At 73.2% G+C, this 23,665-nt stretch overlaps 4 protein-coding genes across 4 annotated transcripts; 3 read left to right on the top strand and 1 right to left on the bottom strand.

Annotated features, from left to right (window-relative positions):
- Positions 1–53: 53 nt before the first annotated feature.
- AURANDRAFT_64252 (hypothetical protein) lies at positions 54–15,167 on the top strand (the record flags this gene model as incomplete). Its single annotated transcript, XM_009038808.1, has 4 exons — positions 54–1,617; positions 1,746–8,161; positions 9,570–10,561; positions 12,674–15,167. 4 exons carry the CDS (start codon positions 54–56, stop codon positions 15,165–15,167), a joined length of 11,466 nt encoding a protein of 3,821 aa, XP_009037056.1.
- A 1,100-nt stretch (positions 15,168–16,267) lies between these two features.
- Positions 16,268–18,367, bottom strand: AURANDRAFT_26550 (hypothetical protein; the record flags this gene model as incomplete). The annotated part of the gene is made up of 1 exon (XM_009038724.1): positions 16,268–18,367. One exon carries the CDS (start codon positions 18,365–18,367, stop codon positions 16,268–16,270), a length of 2,100 nt encoding a protein of 699 aa, XP_009036972.1.
- Positions 18,368–18,567: 200 nt separating this feature from the next.
- BPL2 (hypothetical protein) lies at positions 18,568–19,395 on the top strand (the record flags this gene model as incomplete). The annotated part of the gene is made up of 1 exon (XM_009038809.1): positions 18,568–19,395. One exon carries the CDS (start codon positions 18,568–18,570, stop codon positions 19,393–19,395), a length of 828 nt encoding a protein of 275 aa, XP_009037057.1.
- Positions 19,396–22,492: 3,097 nt separating this feature from the next.
- Positions 22,493–22,762, top strand: AURANDRAFT_26290 (hypothetical protein; the record flags this gene model as incomplete). Its single annotated transcript, XM_009038810.1, has 1 exon — positions 22,493–22,762. A coding segment is annotated over one exon (270 nt), but the record flags the coding sequence as incomplete, so codon positions are not given.
- Positions 22,763–23,665: the final 903 nt, after the last annotated feature.

Here is a 23,665-nt window from a genome sequence, read left to right as displayed (position 1 = left end):
GTCGAGCAAACGATTTTGGACGCATCGGTTGTCGTCGGGCAGCGTCGGTGGCCATGGTGAAGCCGCGCATCTTGTCGGCGTGGACGCCGTCGAAGCGGCGCGTCCGCGAGGACCTGGAGATGCACCTCGAGGAGGCGGAGCAGCAGCTCGAGCAGCAGCGGCGCGAGGGCGAGCGCCTGCGGCGCGTCAAGGACGCCTTCGACGCGTCGCTGGAGCTGCGGAGCCGGGAGCTGGAGCTCGCGCTCGAGGACGTGAACCGCTGCAAGCGCTCGAGGAGCGTCGGCGGCGGCGTCATCGACGACGAGCCGTGCCTCGACCCGAGCCAGCTCACGTCCGCGTTGGTCGCGCTCTACGGCCAGGTCGCGGCGCTCGAGCAGCGGCTCCGCGCGCGGAAGGGCGAGACGGAGGCGCTCGACGCGCGCATGAAGCGGGCCGACGTCGGCGCCGAGAAGCGCGCCGCCGACGCGCTCCGGGGCGAGATCGAGGCCGCGCAGCGGCGCTACGAGCTCGCGGCGCCGGACCGGTCGCGGTCGCCCGCGCCGGCGCCGGGCGCGTTCCCCGACGCGCCCGACGGCGCCAGCGAGGACGGGCTGGACGAGGAGCTGGACCTCTACGAGGACGCGCCGGCGCCCTACGGCACGATGGCCGCCGCGGCGGAGCCGCCGCCGCGGGGCCGGCCGCGGCGGGGCCCGCGGCCGCGCGCGCGGCGGCCCGCGGCCGAGGCGCGCGTCTACCGGCGGAACCGGGGCCTCGTGGCCGCGGAGCTGGCGAGCGAGCGCGCGAAGACGGAGCGCCTGGCCGTCGTCGCGCGCGAGCGGAAGCGGCGCGAGGCGCGCGACGAGCGCGACGTCCGCACGTGGGAGGAGCTCGAGCGGGAGCGCCTCGACGAGATCAAGCGGCTCAAGCGCCAGCTCCGCGAGGAGCGCACGCGGACGCGGCGGCAGCGGCGCACGGAGCGGCGCCAGGCCGAGCTCGACGAGGACTTCGCGCGGCTCACGGGCGCCGCGTCGACGTTGCGGCGGTCGCCGCGCGGCGACGGGGACCGGGGGGACAACTCGCAGGCGTCGCGGCCCAAGGCGCCGGCGACGCTCGAGGTCGTGCCCAGCGGGTCCAGCGTCGATCTCCACGGCCTCGCGCGGTCCATTTTGGCCGAGTCGGCCGCGCGGTCGGCCGCCGTCGGCAAGGGCGAGGAGCTGCTGTTCCGCGCGGTCGTCTGGGACGACTACCGCGTCGTCCGCGACCGGCTCTTCCTGGACCTGCGGTGCCCCGCGGACCGCCACGAGGTCGTCGCGGACCTCGTGGAGATCATGTTCGCCGCGGACGTCGCCTCGGCGCGGTGCGCCGACGGCGCCGCGGGCGACGGCGACGAGCCCGCGCCGTCGCCGCGCGCCGAGGGCCCGCGCGGCGGCGGCGGCGGGGCGACGGCGCCCTGCAGCTTCGAGCTGCTGCTCCACGAGGGCGCGGACTGCGGCGACGTCGCGCGCGCCATCGACGCCTCCGCGGCGCTGGCCCACGTCGCCTGGCGCGCGTCCTACGACGTCGCCGGCGACCGCCGGGGCGGGAAAAGAGAGCGACATCCCCAACTTCAAAGGCTCCGATCTCGGCCGTTCTCCGCTCGTTTCGGCTGATTTTTGGACGAGCGATCATCTCTCGGAACGGTCTCGAAGCGTAGATGATTTTTCCGGAACGCGCGCGCGCGAAACACTCATGTTGAAGCGACCTTGAATCACTCTTTTCCTGCCCAGGCGACTGGCTCGTGATCCACGCGAAGAACGCGCCGTCGCGGAAGGAGGTGCTCGCGGAGCTCCAGCGCCTCTTCCCCAGCGGCCGCCGGGGCAGCGCCCTCGTCGCCGCGGTGGCCGCCGTCGCGCGCGACGCCGACGAGCCCGCGGGCGCGACGCTCCCCTGGGGCGCGTCGCCGCCCGCGCCGCGGCCGGCGCCCGCGCCCGCGCCGCGGGTCCCGGATCCCGCGCCCCCGCGGAGCGACCCGCCGCCCCCGCGGAGCGACCCGCCGCCGCCGTCGCGGGCGACCGTCGGCCCCATCGCGGAGATCCCGCCCTTCCGGGGCGGCGCGCCCGCCGACGAGCCCGCGCCGTCGCGGCCGCCGCCGACCACCAAACTCGCGGAGATCCCGCCGTTCCGCCCCCGGGACGAGCCCCCGATCCACGAGGAGGAGAACGTCGAGGAGCCCGGCGTCGACGAGGACGTGGACGCCGACCGGTGCACGTACCACGTCAAGTTCCGGCCCGGCGCGGACCCCTACGAAGTCGCCGCGAAGCTGTTCGCGGTCGCGGCCGTCGCGGACGCGGGCGTCGTCTGGGACCCGGGCAGCGTCGTCGCCAACGCCGGGGACAACCGCTTCCTCGTGACCTGCACGCTCCCCGAGGACGTGTCGCGCGACTTCATGTACCGCGAGCTCCAGCGGAACCTCGTGCCGCTGTCCGGCAGGTCCATGGGCCTCGTGACGTTCGTGGACCTCGCCTACGACTGGGACGAGCCGGACCCGGCCAAGGAGATCGTCACGCTCGACGCGGCGAAGCTCGCGGCCCTCGTCGACCGGGAGCAGCGCGAGCCGTCGGCGCAGTTGGGCGCGTCGCGCGGCTCGGACGCGTCCGACGACTTCGGCGCGAGGTTGGCCCGCGCGGGCCTCGGCTCCGTCGCGGAGGGCCTGCGGGCCGAGGGCGTCGACGACCTGCAGACGCTCGCGAAGATGACGGAGGCCGAGGTCGACGCGCTCGCCCGGGACCTGGGGCTCAAGGTCGGCTTCGCCGTCAAGCTCAAGGGCCTCCGCGCGGAGGCCGTCGCGCGGAAACGGCTGAGCCAGGCGCCGAGCCGCCACTCCGTCATGTCCCAGTTCGACCTCGAGCCCCTGGCGCCGGGCGCCCGCGTGTTGGCGCGCCACGGCGACGACGCCTTCTTCTCCGAGGGCGCCGTCGAGGCCGTCGACGGCGAGTCGTACGGCGTGCGCTTCGACTTCGGCGCCGTCGGCGACGACATCCCCCGGCGGCGGATCTTCACGGCGAACCAGGTCCAGGACGCGGCGCTGCCCGTGGGCGAGACCGTCGACGCGCTCGTCGATGGCGAGGACGACGCGCGCGTCGCGACGGCGACGGTCGTCGCCGTCGACGGCGACGCGTACCACGTCGTCTTCGAGGACCCGGAGTTGGGGGAGGCGTCTTTGACGCGCGACCAGGTCTGGGGCGCGTTCCACGACCGGCCCGCCGTCGACCCGGCGGCGCTCCTCCTCGACGACCCGCCGTCGCCGCTGAAGATGTCGCCGCGCGACGACCCGGCGGCGGAGGAGCCGGATGAACCGGAGGAGCCGGAGGAGCCGGACGCGGAGGAGGACCCGGAGCCGGCGGAGGCGCCGCCGCGGCCCGGGGACCTCGTCGCCGTCCCCGGCGGCTTCGCCCTCGCGGCCCACGACCACGACCACGACCACGAAAACGCCCCGGCGGCGCCGGAGCCGGAGCAAGAGCGGGACGACCCGCCGTCGCCGCAGAAGCCGCCGCCGCGCGGCGTCGTCGAGGCGCGGCGCTGGGCGCTCGTGCCCGAGGCCGCGGCCGTCGACGCCGCGGCCGTCGACGCGGTCCTCGCGGACTGGGGCGTCATCGCCCCCGACGACGACGTCGCCGTCCGCGCCGAGGCGACGACCGGCGGCCTCGCGCTCGTCGCCGAGGCCTCCGTCGCGGGCTTCCCCTGGGCGTGGCTCGACGAGCAGCTCCAGGACCGCTTCGCCGAGTTCCCCGACGTGCTCAAGAGCCTCGCGCTCCAGCCCGCCGACCAGTCGCCGCGGGACAAGTCGCCGCGGCGCGGCGGGGCCGTGTCCGCGCCAACGCGCGCGCTGTCGCCGCGCGCGGACAACTCGCCGCGCCGCGACGCCGTCGTCCCGGACGCGGCGCCGGCGGAGCCGCCCGCGCGGCCGGAGAAGGAGAACGCCCCGGAGCCCGACGCGACGCCGCGGCGCGACGCCGTCGTGTCCGCGCCGACGCGCGCGCTGTCGCCGCGCGCGGACAACTCGCCGCGCCGCGACGCCGTCGTCCCGGACGCGGCGCCGGCGGAGCCGCGCGGGCGGCCGGAGAAGGAGAACGCCCCGGAGCCCGACGCGGCGCCGCGGCGCGACGCCGTCGTGTCCGCGCCGACGCGCGCGCTGTCGCCGCGCGCCGACAACTCGCCGCGGCGCGACGCGCTCGTGCCCGGCGGGGAGCCGCCCAAGGCCGCGCCGCGCGCCGACGGCTCGCCGCGCCGCGACGCCGTGCTGCCGAGCGACGCCGCCGTCGGCGCGCCGCCGGAGCAGGGGACCGCGCCCGCCGTCGCGGCGGGGCCGGCGCCCGAGCCGCTCCCCGCGGACTACCTCGCGCCGGGCGCGCGCGTCGAGTGCCGCTACATGGCGACGTCCGAGTTCTACGGCGGCGTCGTCGCGTCCTACGTCAACGGCCGCTACACCGTGGAGTACGACGACATGGGCACGGAGCACGGCGTCGACCGGCTCCGGCTCCGGCTGCCCGGCCAGGCCATGGCGCCGCCCGCGGTGGACGCCGTCGTCGACGCGTGGCACCCCGGGTCCAACTGCGTGCGCCGCGCGTCCGTCGTCGGCCTCGGCGCGGAGCGGGTCACGGTCAAGTTCGACGACGACGGCGTCGTCCACGACGTCGGCCGCGGCAGCCTCTTCGGCGCGTTCCTGCCCCCGGGCCTCGTCCCCGAGCCCGCGGCGTCGGAGACGCCGCGCCCGGGCGGCGCCGACGCGCTCTCGCCGGCCGCGCCCGACGGGCCCCTGTCGCCGTCGTTCCGCGAGGCCGCGCCGCTCGCGCCCATGCGCGTCGGCGACGCCGTCGAGTGCCGCTACCTCGACACGGCCGAGTTCTACGCCGGAAAGATCGTCGCCGACGACGGCGACGGCGCGTTCGCCGTCCACTACGACGACGGCGACGACGAGGCGCGCGTGCCCCGGCGGAAGCTCCGCTACGCGGGCCAGGCCATGGCCGACGGCCTCGCGCTCGGCGAGACCGTCGACGCGGCCTGCGCGGCGCGCGACGGCGCGGTGCTCCCGGGCATGGTCGTCGAGGTCTACAAGGGCGGCAACTACAAGGTCAACTTCGACGACGCGGACCTCGACGAGGTCGTGCTCCCCCGTGACGCCATCTTCTCGGGCTTCTACGGCGACGCGGCCGAGCCCGCGGCCGACGCGGAGCCCGCGGCGCCCGCGGAGCCCGCGGAGCCGGAGCCCGCGGCGCCGACCCCGATCGCGTTCAGCGGCTCCGCGGCCGACATGCTCAAGTCCATGGGCGCGGCCGTGCCAGAGCAGCAGCCGCAGACGTCCCTCGAGGACGCGCGCGCGGCGAAGCAGAAGCTCGACGCGGACAAGGTCTGCACGGACGAGCACTGCACGGAGGACCACGCGCACGGCCACGACCACGGCGACGGCGAGGTCTGCACGGAGGACCACGGCCACGGCGGCCACGACCACGGCGGCGACCACGCGAGCCACGACCACGCGAGCCACGACCACGCGAGCCACGACCACGACAGCCACGACCACGACCACCACGAGGAGGAGCCGGCCCACGCCCACGATCACCACGAAGAAGACTCCGGCCACAAACACGATGAGCCGGCCCACGCCCACGATCACCACAAGGAGGAGCCGGCCCACGCCCACGATCACCACGAGGAGGAGCACGAACACGAGGAGGAGCCGGCCCACGCCCACGACGACGACGCGGTCCACGCCCACGACGACGACGACGAGCCCGAGCCGACGGTCGTGCGCCCGGCGCAGCCGGCCCTCGCGCCCGGCACGCGGGTCATGTGCCGCTACGGCAACGACGCGGAGTTCTACGCGGGCGTCGTCGACGGCGGCGGCGGCGGCGCCTACTCCGTCGCCTACGACGACGGCGACGTCGAGACGGCCGTCGCGCGGCGCCGGCTCTACGTGCCCGGCCAGGTGCAGGCCGAGGCGCTCGAGGTCGGCGAAACCGTCGACGCGGTCTGCGACGCGCGCGACGGCGACGTGCTCCCGGCGACCGTGGCGTCCCGGTTCGACGACGGCACCTACGAGGTCGCCTTCGACTTCGGGCCCGGCGCCGTGGTCCCGCGGTCCAAGATCTTCGGCGAGTTCCACGACCCGGAGCGCGCCGCGTCGCCGCGGCCGAAAATGGCGACGCCCGTGAAGGCCCTCGCGGCCCGGGCGCCCGACGTCGTCGAGCCCGTCGAGGGCCCCGACGCGCCGGCGTCGCCGGACGTCGTCGAGGACGTCGAAAAGCCCGGCGTCGACGACGCGCTCGCCGTCGGCCGCCGCAACAACTACGAGACGCCCAAGGGCGAGGCGCTGACCTTCGACAACGACGACTTCTCGCCGAAGAAGGCGAAGAAGCCCGTCCTCCACGACCACCACGCCAAGCAGGCCGCGCCGCCGTCGCCGAAGGTCGCCGAGGCGCGGGGCCTCGCGGCGCGCGGCGCCGAGGACGCCGTCCGCGAGGCCGCGGCCGGCGTCCTCGCGGCCTCGCCGAGCCGCGAGGCGTTGGATGACGGCGCGGCGCCCCTGGCCATGGGCGCCAAGGTCCTCGCGCGCTACGGCGAGGAGCGGACCTTCTACCCCGCCGTCGTCACGGGCGTGCACGCGCGGTCGTACGCGATCCTCTTCGACGACGGCGACCGCGACGACGACGCGCCGCGGCGGCGGCTCAAGCTCCGGGGCCAGCGCCAGGTCCGCGACCTGGCGCCGGGCACGGCCGTCGACGCCGTCCGCAAATCCGCGGACGGCCGCGTCGTCGCGGCCGCCGTCGTCGCCGCGGGCGCCGGCGGCTGCCGCGTGCGCTTCGCCGACGACGGCGCCGAGGAGACCGCGGACCGCGACGACGTCTTCGGGCCCTTCGTCGACGACCGCGACGCGGCGCCCGTGGGCACGGTCTGCGACTGCCGCGAGGCCGAGGGCGGCGCGTACGCGCCGTGCACGGTCACGGCCGTCGACGCGGCGACGGGCTCGCACACGGTCTGGCACGCCGACGCGCGGCGCGAGGAGGCCGGCGTGTCCCGGCGGCGCCTGCGCCTGCGGGGCATGGTGCCGCCGTCGCGGCTCGACGTCGGCGAGGAGGTCGACGCGTGGCGGTCGACGACCGGGTCCGTCGTCGCGGGAGTCATCGTCTACGCGCACGCGAACGGCTCCTACACCGTGCGCTTCGACGACGACGACGCGGAGCACATCGTCGAGTTCGCCGCCATCTTCGCCGAGGGCGTCTTCCCGGAGCTCGCCGCGTCGCCGCGCTACGTCGGCGACAGCGCGCGCGCGCCCCCGAGCCCGCGCGTCGACGCGCCCGCGGTCGTCGCGCCGCCGCGCGAGGGCGCGGAGGAGCCCGCGGCCGAGGAGCCCGCGGCCGAGGAACCCGCGGCCGAGGAGCCCGCGGCCGAGGAGCCCGCGGCCGAGGAGCCCGCGGCCGAGGAACCCGCGGCCGCGACGCCGGCGAAGGCCGCGGCGGCGAGCCCGCGGCCCGCCGCGGCGCCGCTCGAGGCCGGCGCGGCCGTCTTCTGCCGGTTCCAGCAGGACGCGGAGTTCTACCCGGCCACCGTCGTGCGCGACAACGGCGACGGGACCTACGCGGTCCTCTTCGACGACGGCGACGAGGACGACGCCGCGAACCGGCGGGCCATCTACCGCCCGGGCCAGCAGCAGCACCAGATCCTCGTCGCGGGCGAGCGGGTCGACGCGGTCTGCCCCGGCCGCGACGACCTCGTGCTGCCGGGCCGCGTCGAGGCGGACCTCGGCGGCGACCGCTACGCCGTGCGCTTCGACGCCGGCTCCGGGAGCCCCCGGGGCCCCGAGGAGCTGCCGCGGACGCAGATCTTCTCCGACTTCTACGACGTGCCGGCGCCGCGGCCGCTCACGGCGCCGCCGCCGGACATACAGATCGACGTGCCCGCCGCGGCGTCGCCGCGGTCCCTCGAGAGCCACGAGCACCACCTCATGGCGAGCGACGCGGACCACCCGACGAGCCCGCACGCGGGCGCGTTCGACGACGTCGACAAGCAGAGCCACATCAGCTCCGCGGCCTTCAGCGAGCACATGGAGGCGCAGTTCGACGACGCCTTCGACGCCTTCAACGACCAGGAGGGCTTCCCGCCGGACTCCGCGTCGAGCGGCGGCTTCGACCGCGGCGAGGACCACGTCTCCGAGCCCTCGCGCGACGACGACGACGACGGCGACGAGGGGGACGACGACGACGGCGAATTCTAAGGGTCCGGGGCGGCGCGGCGGTGGGCGTAGGGCCGCGGGGCCTCGGCGCCGTCGTAGCGCAGGCGGACGGCGCCGTTGAGCGCGGCGACGGCGCAGCGGCGCGCGCACGGGCTCATGATCAGCGTGTCCGCGGACGCCGCGCGCTGCTGGTGCGCGCCGGGCTTCGACATGCGCCGCGCCCCGAGGGTCATGGCCGCGTCGAGGTGGCGCGAAAAGGCGTCGAGGAGACGGCCGACGTCGACGCCCGCGGCGCGCGCGGCGGCGAGCGTCGATTCAAGCCGCGATACGCTCGCCGCGTGGATCGCCGCCTCCGTGCGGAACTCGACGTCTTCCGCGCCGACGGACGCCTCGCAGGCGCGCCGCGCCTCCGCGCGCGTGCCGCCGCCGCCTTTGGGGTCCGCGCGGTACTTGGCGAGCGGCGGGAGCACGTCGCCGAGCTGGAGGCCTGGGCGGGAACGGGGCGATTCAACTTCGCTTCAAATTGGGTGTTCCGCGCGCGCGCGCGTTCCAAAAAAACACCCACGCTTCGAGAGCGCTCCGAGGGATGATCGCTCGTCCAAGAATCAGCCGAAACGAACGGCCGAGATCGGAGCCTTTGAAGTTGGCCGTGTCGCGCCCTTTTCCCGCCCTGCGTCGCGCGGTGCCGGAGCGCGAAGGCCACGAGCGACTCGTTGTAGCGCTCCTTGACGACGATCGTGTCGAACTTGGCCATCTGGCGCACGCCCGCCTCGACGAGGCTCGCGTTCGTCCAGGTCTCGTTGAGCTTCTCGAAGTGCTTGGCGCCGTGGACGCCCCAGAATTTGAGCGCCACTCCGAGGCCCCGCGCGCAGTCCGCTTGTTCGCCGCGGAGGAGGCGCTTCTCCGCCGAGCTCGCGAGGCGCGCCAGGGGCTCCCGCGCCGTCGTCACGAGGTCCACGGCGGGGCCGTCGAAGTAGTCGTGGAGCCACGCGCCCCAGCCCCGGTGGCCCAGGGCCCACTTGGGCGCCGTCCGGCCCGGCGCGGCGACGACGCGGTCGAACTCGCCGCTCTTCGTCGACACCCAGGACGGGATGGACCGCGCCGCGGCGATCTCCGCGAGCAGGTTCGCCGCCGTCGACGACCCCGTCTCCGGCACCTTGAGGAGCACGACCTGGGCCGAGAGGTTGCGCGACGCGAAGGACGGTGGCACGACGTGGCGCTCCGCCGCGCCGGCGCCGGCGAGCGCGCCGCAGTCGCAGGGCCTCGCGGGCTTCGACGCGCTCGCCAGCGCGCACACGACCAGGAGCGCGAGCTGCATCATCTCATGAGAAGCTGCTGCCCCATAATTTTGTGCGTCAACGTTTATTCTTGCACCGTCAAGGTGCGCGATGGGGCAGCTCATCATGCAATGAGAACGCTAAAAGCACGCGTGCTCGCGCTCGCGGCGCTCGCGGGCTCGTCGACGGAGCTCTGCGACGAGGCCATCGCCGTGGCGCGCAAGCTCGATTCGAAGAAGGCGCTGGCGGCCCTCGACGGCGCGCGGGCGCGGCGCCTCGCCTGCGTCGACGACGTCGTCGCGCCCTTCGCCATGTGGGCGGCGCGCGCCGGCGACGACGCCCTCGCGAAGAACGACCTCAAGGCCAGCGTGGGCCTGCTGGGGGTCGCGCGGTCGCTGGCGCCGACGGATCCCACGCTGGCCGCGAAGTTCGTCACGGCCCTGCAGTGGGCCGGCTACGCGACGACGGCCGACGGCGTCGTCGCCGCGGCCCTCGGCGCGGGCCTCTGGCCGTCGAAGTGGCAGCGGCCGTCGGAGTACGACGCGGCGCTCGCGTCCGCGCCGTTCCCGGCCGCGCCGCCCGCGCTCCGCGCGTGCGTGGACGACCTCGAGGCGGCGTACGCGGCGCGCGGCGACGCCATGCGCGCCGAGGCGGCGGCGCTCCTCGCGGACGCGCGCGAGCCGCGCGAGGGCCTCCAGGCGCCCGGCGGCGGTTCGTGGCTGTACGTCGTTTTGGACGCGGCCGCCGACACGGCGCTCGGCGCGGCCGCGCGGCGCCTCGAGGCGACCTGCGGCCTCCAGAACGCGGGCGTGTCGAGCCTCGACCCCGGCGCGCACCTCCGCCCGCACACGGGCCCGACGAACCGGCGCTGGAGCCTCCACCTCGGCCTCGACGTCGCGGAGGCCGACGAGGCGCGGCTGGAGCTCCTCGTCGGCGGCGAGCGGCGCGAGCGGCCCTGGCGCCAGGGGTCCGTCGTCCTCTTCGACGACTCCTTCGAGCACGAGGTCCGCCACGGCGGCGCCGCGCGGCGCGTCGTCCTGGACCTCTCCGTCCCCCACCCGGACCTCGGGAGGGACGCGTCCATGTACCGGGATGAGTTTTAGCTCTTCACGGCGGGGAGGGCGTTGTCGTCGGTGGGGGAGAGCGCCATGAGCAGGACGAGAACGAGCGCGCCGTAGAGGAGCGGCGCCTCGAGCGCGAGCAGGCCCAAAAGGGACGCGTTCGCGCCCGAAAGCTCGGGCAGCGCGACGGCGGCGACAAGGAGGCCCTCGAGCGCGAGCGCCTTGGCGTCGCGGCGGTACGCGAGGCGCACAACGGCGCCCGCGGCGAACAATGTGGCCCAGCGCGCCTCGGGCCCGAAGGGCGCGTGCCGCGCCGCGAGCGCCGCGACGGCCGCGGAGGCGGCGAGGACCGGGAGGAATGCCCCGCGGCGCCGCGAGCAGCGCGCGGCCGCGCGCGCGCACGCGAGCGGCACCAGCACGGCGAAGAGCAGGAACGCGGGCGCGGCGGCGGGCGACGCGGGCGACGCCGCGGGCGACGCGCGGAGCGCCGCGCGCCACGCGCGCACGCCGGGCAGGAACGGCGCGGCGGCGTCGTGCCAGGGCTTGACCTACGATTGTTCAAGAACGTCTCGCTCGAAAAGCTCCAGTTTCGCTCGAGAAACTGTCGCTCTCGTCGAAGAAGTGATTCCCGCGCGGGTGCTCGCCGGGCCGAGCGAGTAGTGGAGGATGTTGGGCGCGTCGTCGACGCCGCGCGCCCAGAGCAGGGGCCAGTCGCCGTTCCAGGCGTTCGGCAGGCGGCGACATCGGGCCACGTCGTCGCCGTCGCCCTCGAAGGCCGGGCAGGCGGCGAAGTTGCCGTAGTAGCTGTTCAAGAAGCCCTGGTCGCCGCCCGTGTAGCTCGGCAGCGCGTCCGCCTGGGCGCGCATGTCCTCGAAGACGCGCGCATCCGGCCGCACGACTAAAACGCCGCTGTTGAGCAACTCGCCATGGCGCAGCACCGCGCAGAGGGACGCGCGGCAGCCGAAGAGCGCGTCGACGGGGCCGAGCGCGATCGCGTCCGCGTCCGCGTACACGACGACGTCGTAGGGCAGGCGCCAGAGCTCGAGCTTCGAGTAGGCGAAGCGCAGGCGCGAATTGCTGACGTGCGTGTCCGACGGCCGCGACGCCGCGGCGACGTCGTGGAGCGCCCAGCCGCCGGTTGCTAAGCGCTGGCGCGCGCCGCGCGGCACGCCGCTCGTCGCGAGCGTGACGAGGGCGACGTCCTTTTCTCTGAGGTGTGCTTTGATCGACGCGCCGAGCGCGAGCGCGCCGTCGACGAAGGACTCGTCGTAGAGCAGCGTCGCGACGGCGCGGCGCTCGGTGCCCATGCTCTCTTGCTCATTCAACATCAGTGCGCTTGAAGTGCTCCGAGCACCTCCGCGCCGTCATCTTAACCGTCATCGCGAGCGCGCTCCACGCGGCGCACGGCGTCGACGACGACGTCTTCCAGCACGCAATGGCCATCCTGAGCCTCGTCCGCGACGGCACCTTGGTCGAGCGGCTGCGCTCCGCGTAGCCCGACGGCGTCACGGTGCTCCGCGTAGGCCGACGGCGTGCTCCGTCTCCCGAGCGCACGCCTTCCGAGCGCTCCTCCTCCCACATCCCCACCGCGAACCCAACCTCCTCCGGACCCGCGTAAGCGCCTCGGTCGCCGACGCCGCCGTCGGGCGACGAACCTTCAACGATGAATTCAACATTAACGTCATGGGCCACTGCGGCACGTGCAAGCGTGCTCTCCTAGTCCCATAAAAGCTCGAGCGACACACGCCCATGCTCAACCAGAGCTTCCGCACGCCGCAATCGCTGCCACTATAGCGCGCGATTCTGAGCTGTAAGTATCTGACAACCATGCGCACCGTAGCAGCCGCCCTCCTGGCGGGGAAGACGCTCGCGTGCGCCCCCGTGTCGACATTCACCCCCGGGCTGCCCCACGCCCAAAACATCGAATGCGGCAGCCCCGGGCAGCTGCTCTGAGGTGGCGGAAGCCAAAACTTCAAAATGTCGTCGCGCGCCGTCCGGTCCACTGGGGCGCGCCGCGCGCCCCCGGCGGGCCGGTCTGCGGGGCGCGCCGCGCCGGGGAGGTCCGCCCGCCCGCGCGCCGCGCGCCGCGCGCCAGCCGTTCCGCCCGGTCAACAGTCAGCAGCACCAAAAACTTCAACCCTCCTTAGGTCCTACACCCTGATCGCCAACTACATGCCCGAGACCGACGTCGTGCCCCACTCCGAGGTCGACCTCGACATGGAGGAGATCTCCGCGGCCGTCGACTCCTACGACTGGACGCAGGCCGAGTTCGTCTACTCGAACGGCGGCGGCGGCCTCTGCTCCTCGTCGGACATCACGACGACGGACACGACGGACTCGTGCTACGGCCACACGACGGCCGACGCCAAGGGCAACTCCGTCAAGGACAACGGCGCGATCCGCACGCTCCGGGGCTTCGCGACGTCCGGCGCGTCGAAGATGGCCGAGGAGACGTGGTGGCCCGTCTACAAGAACTACTGGGGCGACGACGACTACGCCGACACCTTCGTGCTCAAGGCCTTCGACGGCGGCGCCTGGGCCAGCAAGGACGACCTCATGCGCGCGGAGCTCGTCAAGAAGGGCGTCGCGTACCAGGCGGTCTGGATGTACGTGCTCCACGAGTTCGAGGACGCGATCAAGGACTGCCTCAGCGGCGACATCTACGACAACGACGCGACGACGGCTGGCGACTCGCCCCACGCCTGGGACGAGGGCTGGGCCTTCTACGCGGGCTCCATCGAGGGCACGGACGGCTCCGGTTCGGGCCAGATGCTCTTCCAGCTCGCCGAGAAGCGCTGCGCTGACTTCGGCACGTGCGCCGACGGCATCACGGGCGACGCCAACGTCAACACCAAGGCCCTCACCTACGCCGAGCTCGGCCGCGACAAGATCCTGCTCGGCATGTGCAGCGACGTCGCCACGGAGTTCGACCTCATCGTCGACCAGATGACGATCCCCCTCATCCAGGGCATGCTCAAGTACGCGTTCAAGGCCGACCCGGCGAACACGCAGGGCTCGTGCACGGACGGCGACTGCCCCAAGGAGTGGGCCGAGGGCTGGGCCTTCGCCGCCGCCGTGCTCCCGCGCATCCACTACTGCTCGTCGAGCGTCGCGGAGGTCATCGTGGACAACCTCTCCGTGGACGCGTCCGCGCCCATGTCCGTCAACGGCTACGAGTACCTCAAGACCCAGGTCGAGAAGACCTACTCGTGCCTCGGCATCACCTGCGCGGAGGTCGGCGAGTTCCAGAACACCGCGGGCGTCTACGACGGCATGGACGCGTGCCTCGACAACTACGAGGTCATCGCCGGCTACGAGCCCGCGACGGACGTCGTGCCCCACTCCATGGTCGACCTCGACATGGAGGAGATCTCCGCGGCCGTCGACTCCTACGACTGGACGCAGGCCGAGTTCGTCTACTCGAACGGCGGCGGCGGCCTCTGCTCCTCGTCGGACATCACGACGACGGACACGACGGACTCGTGCTACGGCCACACGACGGCCGACGCCAAGGGCAACTCCGTCAAGGACAACGGCGCGATCCGCACGCTCCGGGGCTTCGCGACGTCCGGCGCGTCGAAGATGGCCGAGGAGACGTGGTGGCCCGTCTACAAGAACTACTGGGGCGACGACGACTACGCCGACACCTTCGTCATGAACGCCATCAGCGGCGACTACGCGTCGCTGCCGGACAACATGCGCGACCAGCTCATCAAGAAGGGCGTCGCGTACCAGGCCGTCTGGATGTACGTCATGCACGAGTTCGAGGACGCGATCTCCGACTGCCTCGCGGGCGACATCTGGGACAACGAGGAGACGTCGGACGCGGGCGACTCGCCCCACGCCTGGGACGAGGGCTGGGCCTTCCTCGCGGGCTCCATCGAGGGCACGGACGGCTCCGGCTCGGGCCAGATGCTCTACCAGCTCGCCGAGAAGCGCTGCGCGGACTTCGGGACCTGCGTCTCCGGCACGTCCGGGGAGGCCAAGGCGAACCTCAAGGCCCTCGCCTACGCCGAGCAGGGCCGCGACAAGATCCTCGACGGCGACTGCGTCACGGTCCAGTTCGAGTTCGACGAGATCGTCAAGCAGCTCACGGTGCCCCTCGTCCAGGGCATGCTCAAGTACGCGTTCAAGTCCGACCCGGCGAACTCGCAGGGCTCGTGCACGAGCGGCTCCTGCCCCAAGGAGTGGGCCGAGGGCTGGGCCTTCGCCGCCGCCGTGCTCCCGCAGGTCCACGAGTGCGACCACACCGTCGCGTCGATGATCGTCGCCAACCTCGACGTCATGAACTCGGACCCCATGTCCGAGAACGGCTTCGAGGAGTTCAAGGAGTCCGTCGAGTCCGTCTACTCGTGCATGGGCATCACCTGCGCCGACATGGGCGAGTTCCAGAACTCCGCGGGCGTCTACGCGGGCATGGACGCCTGCGTCGACGGCTCGGGCACGGTCACCTCCTCCTCCTCCAGCGACGACGACGACGACGTCGACGGCATCCCCGTCGTCATCGTCATCATCCTCGCGGCCGTCGCGCTCATCCTCCTCCTCGTCGCCATCGTCCTCTTCTTCCAGTGGCGCAAGACGGAGACAAAGCTCTACGAGCTCGTGGCCAACGGCGACAAGGCCTCGAACAACATGCTCTAAGCACGCGGCCCCCCTGTTCCCCGCGCCCCGAGCGGCGACCGGCCCGCAAGGGGCCGCGTGTGCGCCCCCCCCTCCCCCTTCCCTCCAAACCTCCCCCTGCCCTGCGTTCGGCCCCCGCGCGCGACCGGCCCAGCTCGCCAAAGCCGCGGCCGTCGCGAGCGCCGAATTCGCCTCACTAACCACCGTGATTTGGTTGAACTTCAAGGTCGTGGGCTTGAACCTCCACCGCCCTCGAGCTCGATCGAGCTCGGCAGCCCAGGGACCAAGCAGAACACCGTCGACGGGGGGCGGCCGCCGGCGCGCGCGAAAAGTCCGGCGCGTGGCGCGATGGCCGAGGAAATCGACTGGATTGCGCTGCAGAGCCTAAAGATGGCGCAGGAAGCGGAGGACGACGCGGCCGAGCGGCACTACAGCAAAAAGGAGGCGCGGCTGTGCGATACTTTCGCATTTTTCTTGTCCAAGTACAAGGAGGTGAAGTACAAGGAGGGCGACTACGCCGGCGCGGAAGCGCTGTTCCGACAGACGCTCAAGATCTTCGAGAAACAGTTCGGGCCAGAGGGTCTGCCGGTCGCGTCTTTGCTTCGCGCCCATGCGCGGCTTCTTTGGGAAAGCAACCCCCTGTTCCCCGCGCCCCGCGTCGCTCCCCGCAAGGGCGATCTCGTCGCGGCGGAGAAGCTGTTCTGGCGAGTACTTGCGATCGAAAGGAAACATAGGGGGCCGGACCATGTGTATGTCGCCGAGGCGCTGGACTACCTGGCTCTCGTGCTCGAGGAGCAGGGCGAATACGCTGCCGCGGAGCTGCTGTACCGGCGGAAGCTCGCGATCAAAGAAAAGCGTTGGGGGCCGGAGAGCCAGGACGTCGGCTGCCTGAAGGAAGACGTGGCCCGGATGCTCGAGGCGCAGGGCGAATACGCCGCCGCAGAGCCGCTGTACCGGCGGGCGCTCGCGATCGAAGAAAAGATCTTCGGGCCGTTCCGGGATGACCCGCGCGCCTGCAACCTGAAGGATACTGTGAGCCGGCTGAAGGAAGCCGTCTCCCGGCTCGGCGGCGGCTGAGCGCCCGCTCCCCGGCCACTAAGAAGAACCAAGCGCTGACAGACTTAGGCCTCCTCGTCCCGGGGCCGCTTCTTCGTCGCCTCCTTCCACTTCTTCGCCATCTCGAGGATCTTGAGGTTGACGTTGGGCTTCGCGTCGTCCGGGAAGATGAAGTCGTAGTACTCCTCCGTGGCCTCCGGGTCGTCGTCGCGGGGCCGCCGCTTCTTGACCTTGCGGGGGAAGAGGCTCCGCGCGTGCGCGAGCTTGTCCGGCCCCTCGGCGGCCGCGTGGCGCTGCTCGAAGGCCGCCCACGCGTCGAGCAGCGCGACGCGGTCCTCGGCCGCGCCGCCCTTGAGCGCCGCGTGGCCCCGGCCGAAGACGTCGCGCGCGCGCGTCCGCGCGTCCGCGGCGCCGCGGCCCGGCCCCGCGGGCGCGGCCTCCTCGTAGGCCGCGTAGGACAGGTAGACCTTGACGTGGCCCGTGCGCTCGAGGAGCCGCTCGTAGAGCGTCGCGGCGCGCGGCGGCCCGCCCGCGGCGCCGTCGCCGTCGTCCTCGTCCGGGTTGTTCTCGAGGAAGATCTCGAGGTCGACGTACTTCTTCCACACGGCCTCGGGCTTGTCGAGCTCGGGCTGCTTGAGCGCGAGCTCGTAGACCGCGCGCGCGCGGTCCTGCTCGCCGACGGCGTGCTCCAGGTCCCCAAAGGCCGCCCAGGCCGCGGACGACGCCGGGTCGGCCTCGACCCACTTGCCGTAGATCGTGCGGCAGCGGTCGACCTCGCCGAGCTGCCGCTCCAAATGCGCGTAGCCCGCGTAGAGCTTCGGCTTCGCGAGCCGCCGGCACCGCCCTAAAGCCTCGCCGAGCACCTTGCGCGCCGCCGCCAGGTCGCCCGCGCGCACCTCGAGGTGCGCGGCGCCGAGCCAGAGCTTGCCGAAGGTGAAGCGGTCGTGGGGCACGACGTCGAGCGCCGCGCGGTAGACCGCGCGCGCGCGCGCGAGATCCCCGGCCTCGAGCTCCTCGAAGCACGCGTAGTTCAACCACAGATACACGTAGCGGCGCCAGTACTTCTTCTCCGGCGGCGGCAGATGCGACACCGCGCGCTCGTACGCGTCGCGCACCGCGTCCACGGCCGACTCGTCGAACCCCAAGTCCGCCGCGCGGCCCTCCTCCAACCGCACCAAATCGAACCAGGCGTCGTAGTCCCGCGGCTGGGACGACACCCGGGCCTCGTAGTCGCGGCGCCGCGACTCGGCGACGTGGCGCTCGACGTCGTCGACGGCGCCGTGCTTCTTCTCGAAGCGCAGGTAGGCGTCGTGGAGCTCGGGGAAGTCCGCGCGGTCGAGCTTCGTGGCCGCGAAGGCGTAGATGGCCCGGCACCGCGCGAACTCGCGCTGCTGCTCCTCGAAGCGCGCGAAGGCGCCGTAGAGCTTGGCCTCCTCGCCGTCCTCGAGCTCCCACTCGCCGAGCTCGCCGAGCGCGCGCTCGTAGACCTGGCGCGCGAGCGGGATCTGGTTCTGCCGCTCCTCCCAGCGCGCGTACTTGAGGTAGGACGCGAGCCGCGGGTGGCACGCGACGAAGCGCTCGAGGACGTCGCGGGCGCGCCGCGCGTCCTTGCGCCGCTCCTCGAACGCCGCGTACGCGTGCCAGGCCTTGTCGTCGGGCTCCCAGGCCATCCACCGCTCGAAGAGCGACCGGCAGACCGCATAATTCTCGACCATCTCCTCCATGTAGGTGTACTTGTACCAGAACTGGTCCACGCGCGGGAGCAACGTGACCGCGCGGTCCCAGACGTTCCGCGCGTGGTTCACGAACTTGTTCCGCATCTCCATCTCCGCGTACTTGAGCCACAGCGACTGCGACCGGTGGTCGATGTCGAGCGCGCGCTCGAAGACGGACCGGCTCCGCTCGAACTCCTCCTGCGCCTCCTCCCACTTGGCGTACTTGACGTAGTTGCCGAGGTGCACGCGGTTCATGCGGATCGCGTCCTCGAACTCCTTGCGCTTGTTCATGCGGTGCTCCCGCAGCTCCTCGGGGTCCGTGATCTGGGACCGCTGCTTCTGGCCGTGGCTGCTGCCGCCGCCGCGGTCGTGGGCCTCGCGCAGGAGCTGCTCCGCCGTGATCTGGATCGGCGCCGGCGCCCGGTTCTTGACCGCATACTTGCCGCTCATGGTCGCCCGGACGCCGGCGGCGCGGCGAGGCGCGCGAAGGTCGGCGGCGCGCGCGCGCGGGCAGGCGCTCGGCGGCGGCGGCGGGCGGCTCGGCGAGGGCAGTCGATCGAGCGCTCGACGGCGCCAACAACACCGAGCTGCGGCAACGCGCGCGCCGTCGGACCACGCGGCGCGGAGCCATCTTTCGGGCGCGTCCGCGCATGCTGCTGGGCCGCGTGCTGCTGCTGACGGCCGCGCACAGCGGGCGGCGGCGCATGGCGGCCCAGGCCCAGAGCTGCGACGCCTTCGAGTGGCACTGGCTGCGCGAGACGAAGAGCACGCAGGACGCCGCCAAGCAGATCCTGAAGCAGCGCGTCGTCGGGAACAGCAACGGCCACGACGGGAAGCACGTCGCCGTCGCGACGGCGCACCAGACGGCCGGCCGCGGCACGCGCGGCCGGACGTGGAACGACGACGGCCGCGGCAACGTCGCGCTCACCGTCGCGCTCGACATGCGCCACCTGCCCCTGAAACCCGTGACGCTCGTGCCCCTGCGCGTCGGCGTCGAGGTCGCCCGCGTGCTGGCGGACCACCTCGAGGACGCCCCGGGCTGCGCCGTGTCGCTCAAGTGGCCGAACGACGTGCTGCTCAACGGGAAGAAGGTCTGCGGCGTGCTCATCGAGGCCGACGGCGACGCCCTGCTCGTCGGCGTCGGCATCAACGTCGCGACGCACCCGGACGTGCCCCAGGCGGGCCCCGAGCGCGGCCGCGAGGCCACGTCGCTCGCGGCGTGCGGCGCGACGTCCGCTGACGCCGAGGCCATCGCCAAGGACCTCGCGGCGCACCTGTCGACGTGGGCCGACGGCGTCGACGACGCGCCGACGCTCGTGGCCCACTGGTCCCACTTCGTCGACTGGAGCCTGCCCCTCACGCTCCGCGACACGTCCGAGGTCGTCTCGCCCGTGCGGCTGCTCCCGGACGGCCGCCTCAGGGTCCGGCCGGCCGCCGGCGGGCCCGAGCGCGACCTCGTCGCCGAGTACCTGCTCTGAGGGAGGGGGGGCGCAGAGCAGCCCGCATTAATAGAGGCGGGGACTGGGCGATGCACAATAATGTAAAATAATTCAATAAGTAAGAATTCTCAGGCTTGTATGTCATTGTCAATAGAAACTAGCGAAGGACAGTTCCAGGAGATCGTGAGAGACATGGCCCAGGAGAAGATGCCCCGCCGTCGCTTGTCCACGTAGCTCGGGTCGTCCAGGAAGACGTGGACGAGGACCTCGGGGACGAGAGAGCGCGCGCGGCTCTCCCGATTTCGGACGATCGCGGCGGCGAGGTCCGGGTCGGCGACGTTCGCCCACGTCCGCTCTGAATCCCATAGATCCTTGACGACGGCGGCGACGCCGCGAATCGTGCTCGAGATGTCGTCCGCGCCCGCGACGGCGGCGTGGACGCCCATCGCCACCGCGGCCGCGGCGTTGTTCACGACCGCGTTCATCCTCATGCCCAGGCCGAGCCTCGCGGCGGCGACGTAGCGCGAGACGAGCGCCTGGCGCACGCGGTCGACCTTCCAGAACGGCAGGACGAGCCGTCGCTCCGCCTTGGACGTCGCGGCGAGCGAGAGCATGTCGCGCCAGTGCGAGAAGTCGACGACGGCGCGCCGCACGTCGTCGGGCGCCTGGCCCCACCGGGGGAGCGCGTGGACGCGGACGCACCACAGGATCAGGTTCGCGCGCCGGCCCCGCTCGAGCGCCGTCGCGCCGTGCGGCGCCGCGCCCGAATGGACGAGCGCGCGGCCGCGAAACTGGCGGAGGAACGCGCACTCGCTCCCCGTCGTACGGGTCGCTCCAGTGTAATGACGGAGAAACCGCCCTTCGACGAGTTTCGCGATCTCCGGCTCCTCGTCGCCTTTGACGTCGATCATCTGGCTCCGTTCGTTCGACAGCCGGAAGAAGAGCTCGCCGCCGTCGTACTCGTCGTCCGGCGTCAGGGGCACGTTGAGCGTGACGTCGACGCGCGGGTCCACGTGGACGTCGTGCGAGCTCACGGCGTCGTCCGCGTCGTAGGTGACGACGAACGCGCGCGCGAGCGCGACGCGGAAGCGCTCGTGCCGCGCGCCGACCGCCGCGACGAGCCGGTCCGCGCCGCCGGCCACCAGCGCGCGCGTCGGCGCGTCCATCTCGTCGAGCTCCGTGTGGCGCGCGTCGCCGCCGCGCTGGCGGTCCACGGCGGCGCGACACGCCTCGAGCCACCGCTCGTCGACGGGGCCGCAGGACTCGACGCGCAGCCCGCCGGAGATGATGTCCTCGAAGTGCATCGTGTGGTATACGGTTCCGCGTGCAGCCGGGTCAGCGCCGGACGCCGGGCTATGGAAAGAGGAGACCCATACTTACGGCTGTGGATCACCTTCGCCAACTTTGGCTGCATCATTTTGTTTGTCCCTCAACACGAGCTCAACCGCGGCGCGTGCAACACGCGATGGGGCTGCCCAAGCAAGGGCCGATCCTCAGCACGCGGCGCGTGCATCTCGCGATGGGCATGCCCAAGCAAGGGCTGCTGCTCCTGTTGTTCTTTGCCACCGCCGCGAGCGACGACGCGCGGGCGCCGGCGCGGGCGACGACGGCCTGCGAGCGGCGCGTGCTGTCGGCGCAGAAGCCATCGTCGCTCGCGGCAGCCCAGCTCGCGGCGCTCGAGACGACGGCCGTCGCGTCGATGCGACGCGCCGACCCGAAGACGCTCGAGGTCTTCGGCCACCTGCCGCACTCCGGTGGGAGCGCCTGGAGCTGGCGCCTCGCGAGCGCGTTCCGCCCGAGCGAGATCGCGCCCGGCTCGGGCTTCTCCAAGGGCTACAACGTCCAAAACCCGGACCCCTGGGTCGCTGAGGCGCGCGGCTGCGGCCGCGCGAGGCAGCGCCGGGATCCGCTGGCCGCCGCGGGCTCCGCGGACGCGGCCGCGGCCGCGGGGGCGCCCTGGCGCGTGCTCTACTCGCACGACGGCGTCGGCTGCGCGGGCCGCAACGGGACGCTCGCCGCGGCCGTCGGCGGCGCGCCCTGGCGCCAGGCCACGATGCTCCGGGGCCCATTGGACGCGGCGCTCCAGGCGCGCGCGCCCTGGTTCGGGGCCGCGGCCGCGGCGCTCGCGGCGAACGCGACCGCGGGCGCCGCGCCGCGCCTCGCGCGGTTCGCCGCGCGGCTCCGCTACCTGTCGTCGGGCTGGCCGACGCGGGGCAGCGACGCGCCGCCGGGCCGGGATCCGCGGCCCGCCGCCGCCGGCGCCTGGGCGCCGCTCGACCGGCAGACGCGGTGGGTCCTCGGCGGCGGCGGCGGCGCGGCCCACTCCTTCGCCTGCGCGGCCGTCGCCGAGCCGCCGTCGGTCGTGCGGGCGGCCGAGGCGCTGGCGGCCATGCCCTGGTTCGGGCTCCAGCACCGCTGGCTCGAGTCCGCGTGCCTGTGGCACGCGACGTCGCGCGTCCCGTGGCCCCGCGAGTCCTCCGCGGCGTGCCCGTCGCCCATGCGCTGCGAGGCGCCGGCGAAGCGCGAGGACGACCGGCGGCGGCTCAAGGCGTTCGGCAAGGCGCCCGCCGCGGGCTGCCGGCCCGAGGTCTGCCCCGCGGACGCCGCGCTGTCGAGAACGTCCGTCACCAAGGACAACGTGCTCCTCGGCGGGTCGACGAGCTGCCTCCTCCGGGAATTGTGCCTCGCCGCGGGCGACGACTTCTTCGACGCGCTCGTCGCGCCCCTCGCCGCGCCGTCGCCCGACGACGACCTCCTCGCCGCCGCGGAGGCCATGTTCGACGCGCGCGTCGCCGCGGCCGCCGCGGCCGCGCGCGAGCCGCCCGTCCGCGACCTCCTCCACCCGAGCTGCTTCCGGCGCCCGCCGCCCCGGGGGTTCGGCGCCTAGTGAGACGACGAGTTCGTTCGCGAGGCCATCGCGCGACGAAGCCTTCAAGAAGCCTTCAAGAGCTCAGCCTGGCGTCGTCTGCGAGTTTTCCTCGAGCCGGCGCCGACGGCGAGCAAATTTGGAGTGGCATAAACCGGCCGCTTGTGCGCGGGTCCGCGGCGCGCGACACCGTCGCCTCGTAGCGCCGCGCGCACGAGACGAGACGCTCCCGAAACAGCCATGGCGAATCCGGCGCCGAGCCGCCTGACCATGTGCTGCCTGAGTCCGCTCCTGAACCCGGACCGCGACGACGAGTACTACGACCTGCTGGGCTGCGACCGGCGCGCGTCGGCGGCGCAGATCAAGAAGCTCTTCCGCCAGAAGAGCATCCGCATGCACCCGGACAAGTTCGCGCAGCGCGGCGAGGCCATGACGCCCGCGGACGTGCAGGCGTTCCAGCGGACGAAGGAGGCGTACGAGTGCCTCGGCGACCCCAAAAGGCGGAAGATCTACGACCAGCTCGGCGAGCTGGGGCTGAAGCTGACGGAGAACCCGGCGTCCGTGCCGCCGGAGACGCTCATCAAGGCGCTGTCGAAGATGTCGGAGCAGTGCCGGTGCTGCATCCTCCTGTCGGCGTTCGCGCTCGTCGCGTTCTTCTTCCTCTTCTTCCCCGTGCTCCTGTCGCTCAACGTCGACGGGGACGCGGACGTGCCCTGGGCCGTGGTCTGGCTGCCGCTCTGGGTCTTCGACGCGTTCCTCGTCGTGAACCACGTCGGCTGGATCTACGAGGGTTTGGTCGAGGCGCCCGCCGCGGGCCCCGTCGACGAGGAGCTCGGGTCCGGCGGGCCCGTCGGGGCCGAGGGCGGGCCCGACGCGCCGGACGGCGACGACGACGAGGAGGAGGACGACGCGCGGGCCCACGACGACACGCCGGTCGTCGCGCGCGCGTTCCTCCTCGGCCAGCTCCTCCTCGTCGTCGCGTTCCAGGCCGCGCTCGTCTGGAAGCTCGACGGCGACAGCTCCCGCGGCGCCTGGCTCCCGGTCTTCGCGCCGCTGCTGGTGCGGGAGCTCCTGGGCGCGCTCTTCCTCCTGCCGGGGGGCGTCGTTAAAGTCGAGCCGCCGGAGTGCGACGACGACAGCGAGCCGCTGGACCCGAACCAGTCCATCGAGAAGGAGCTCAAGACCATCGCCTACGTCCAGCAGCTCGAGATCCGCGACCGGCACCGCCTGGCCCTGCGGTCCGCGGCGCTCCGGGTCTGCCTCGAGGTGCTTTTAGTGTGCAAGCTCGCGGACGCGCCAAAGGGCGCGGGCGCGGCGTTGAACTGGTGGGGCGTCTTCGCGCCCCTCTGGGTCTACTGCGCGCTGCAGCTCAACCGCTGCTACCGCTTCGCGGCGGCGTCCAAGGCCATCTCCGCGACGATCACGCCGCCGCCGCCGGGCGCG

This window comes from Aureococcus anophagefferens (assembly GCF_000186865.1).
Source record: "Aureococcus anophagefferens unplaced genomic scaffold AURANscaffold_9, whole genome shotgun sequence".
In the NCBI taxonomy this organism is placed as follows: domain Eukaryota; class Pelagophyceae; order Pelagomonadales; family Pelagomonadaceae; genus Aureococcus; species Aureococcus anophagefferens.
Note: the sequence above shows the minus strand (reverse complement) of the source record. Positions and strands in the feature narration are given on the sequence as shown.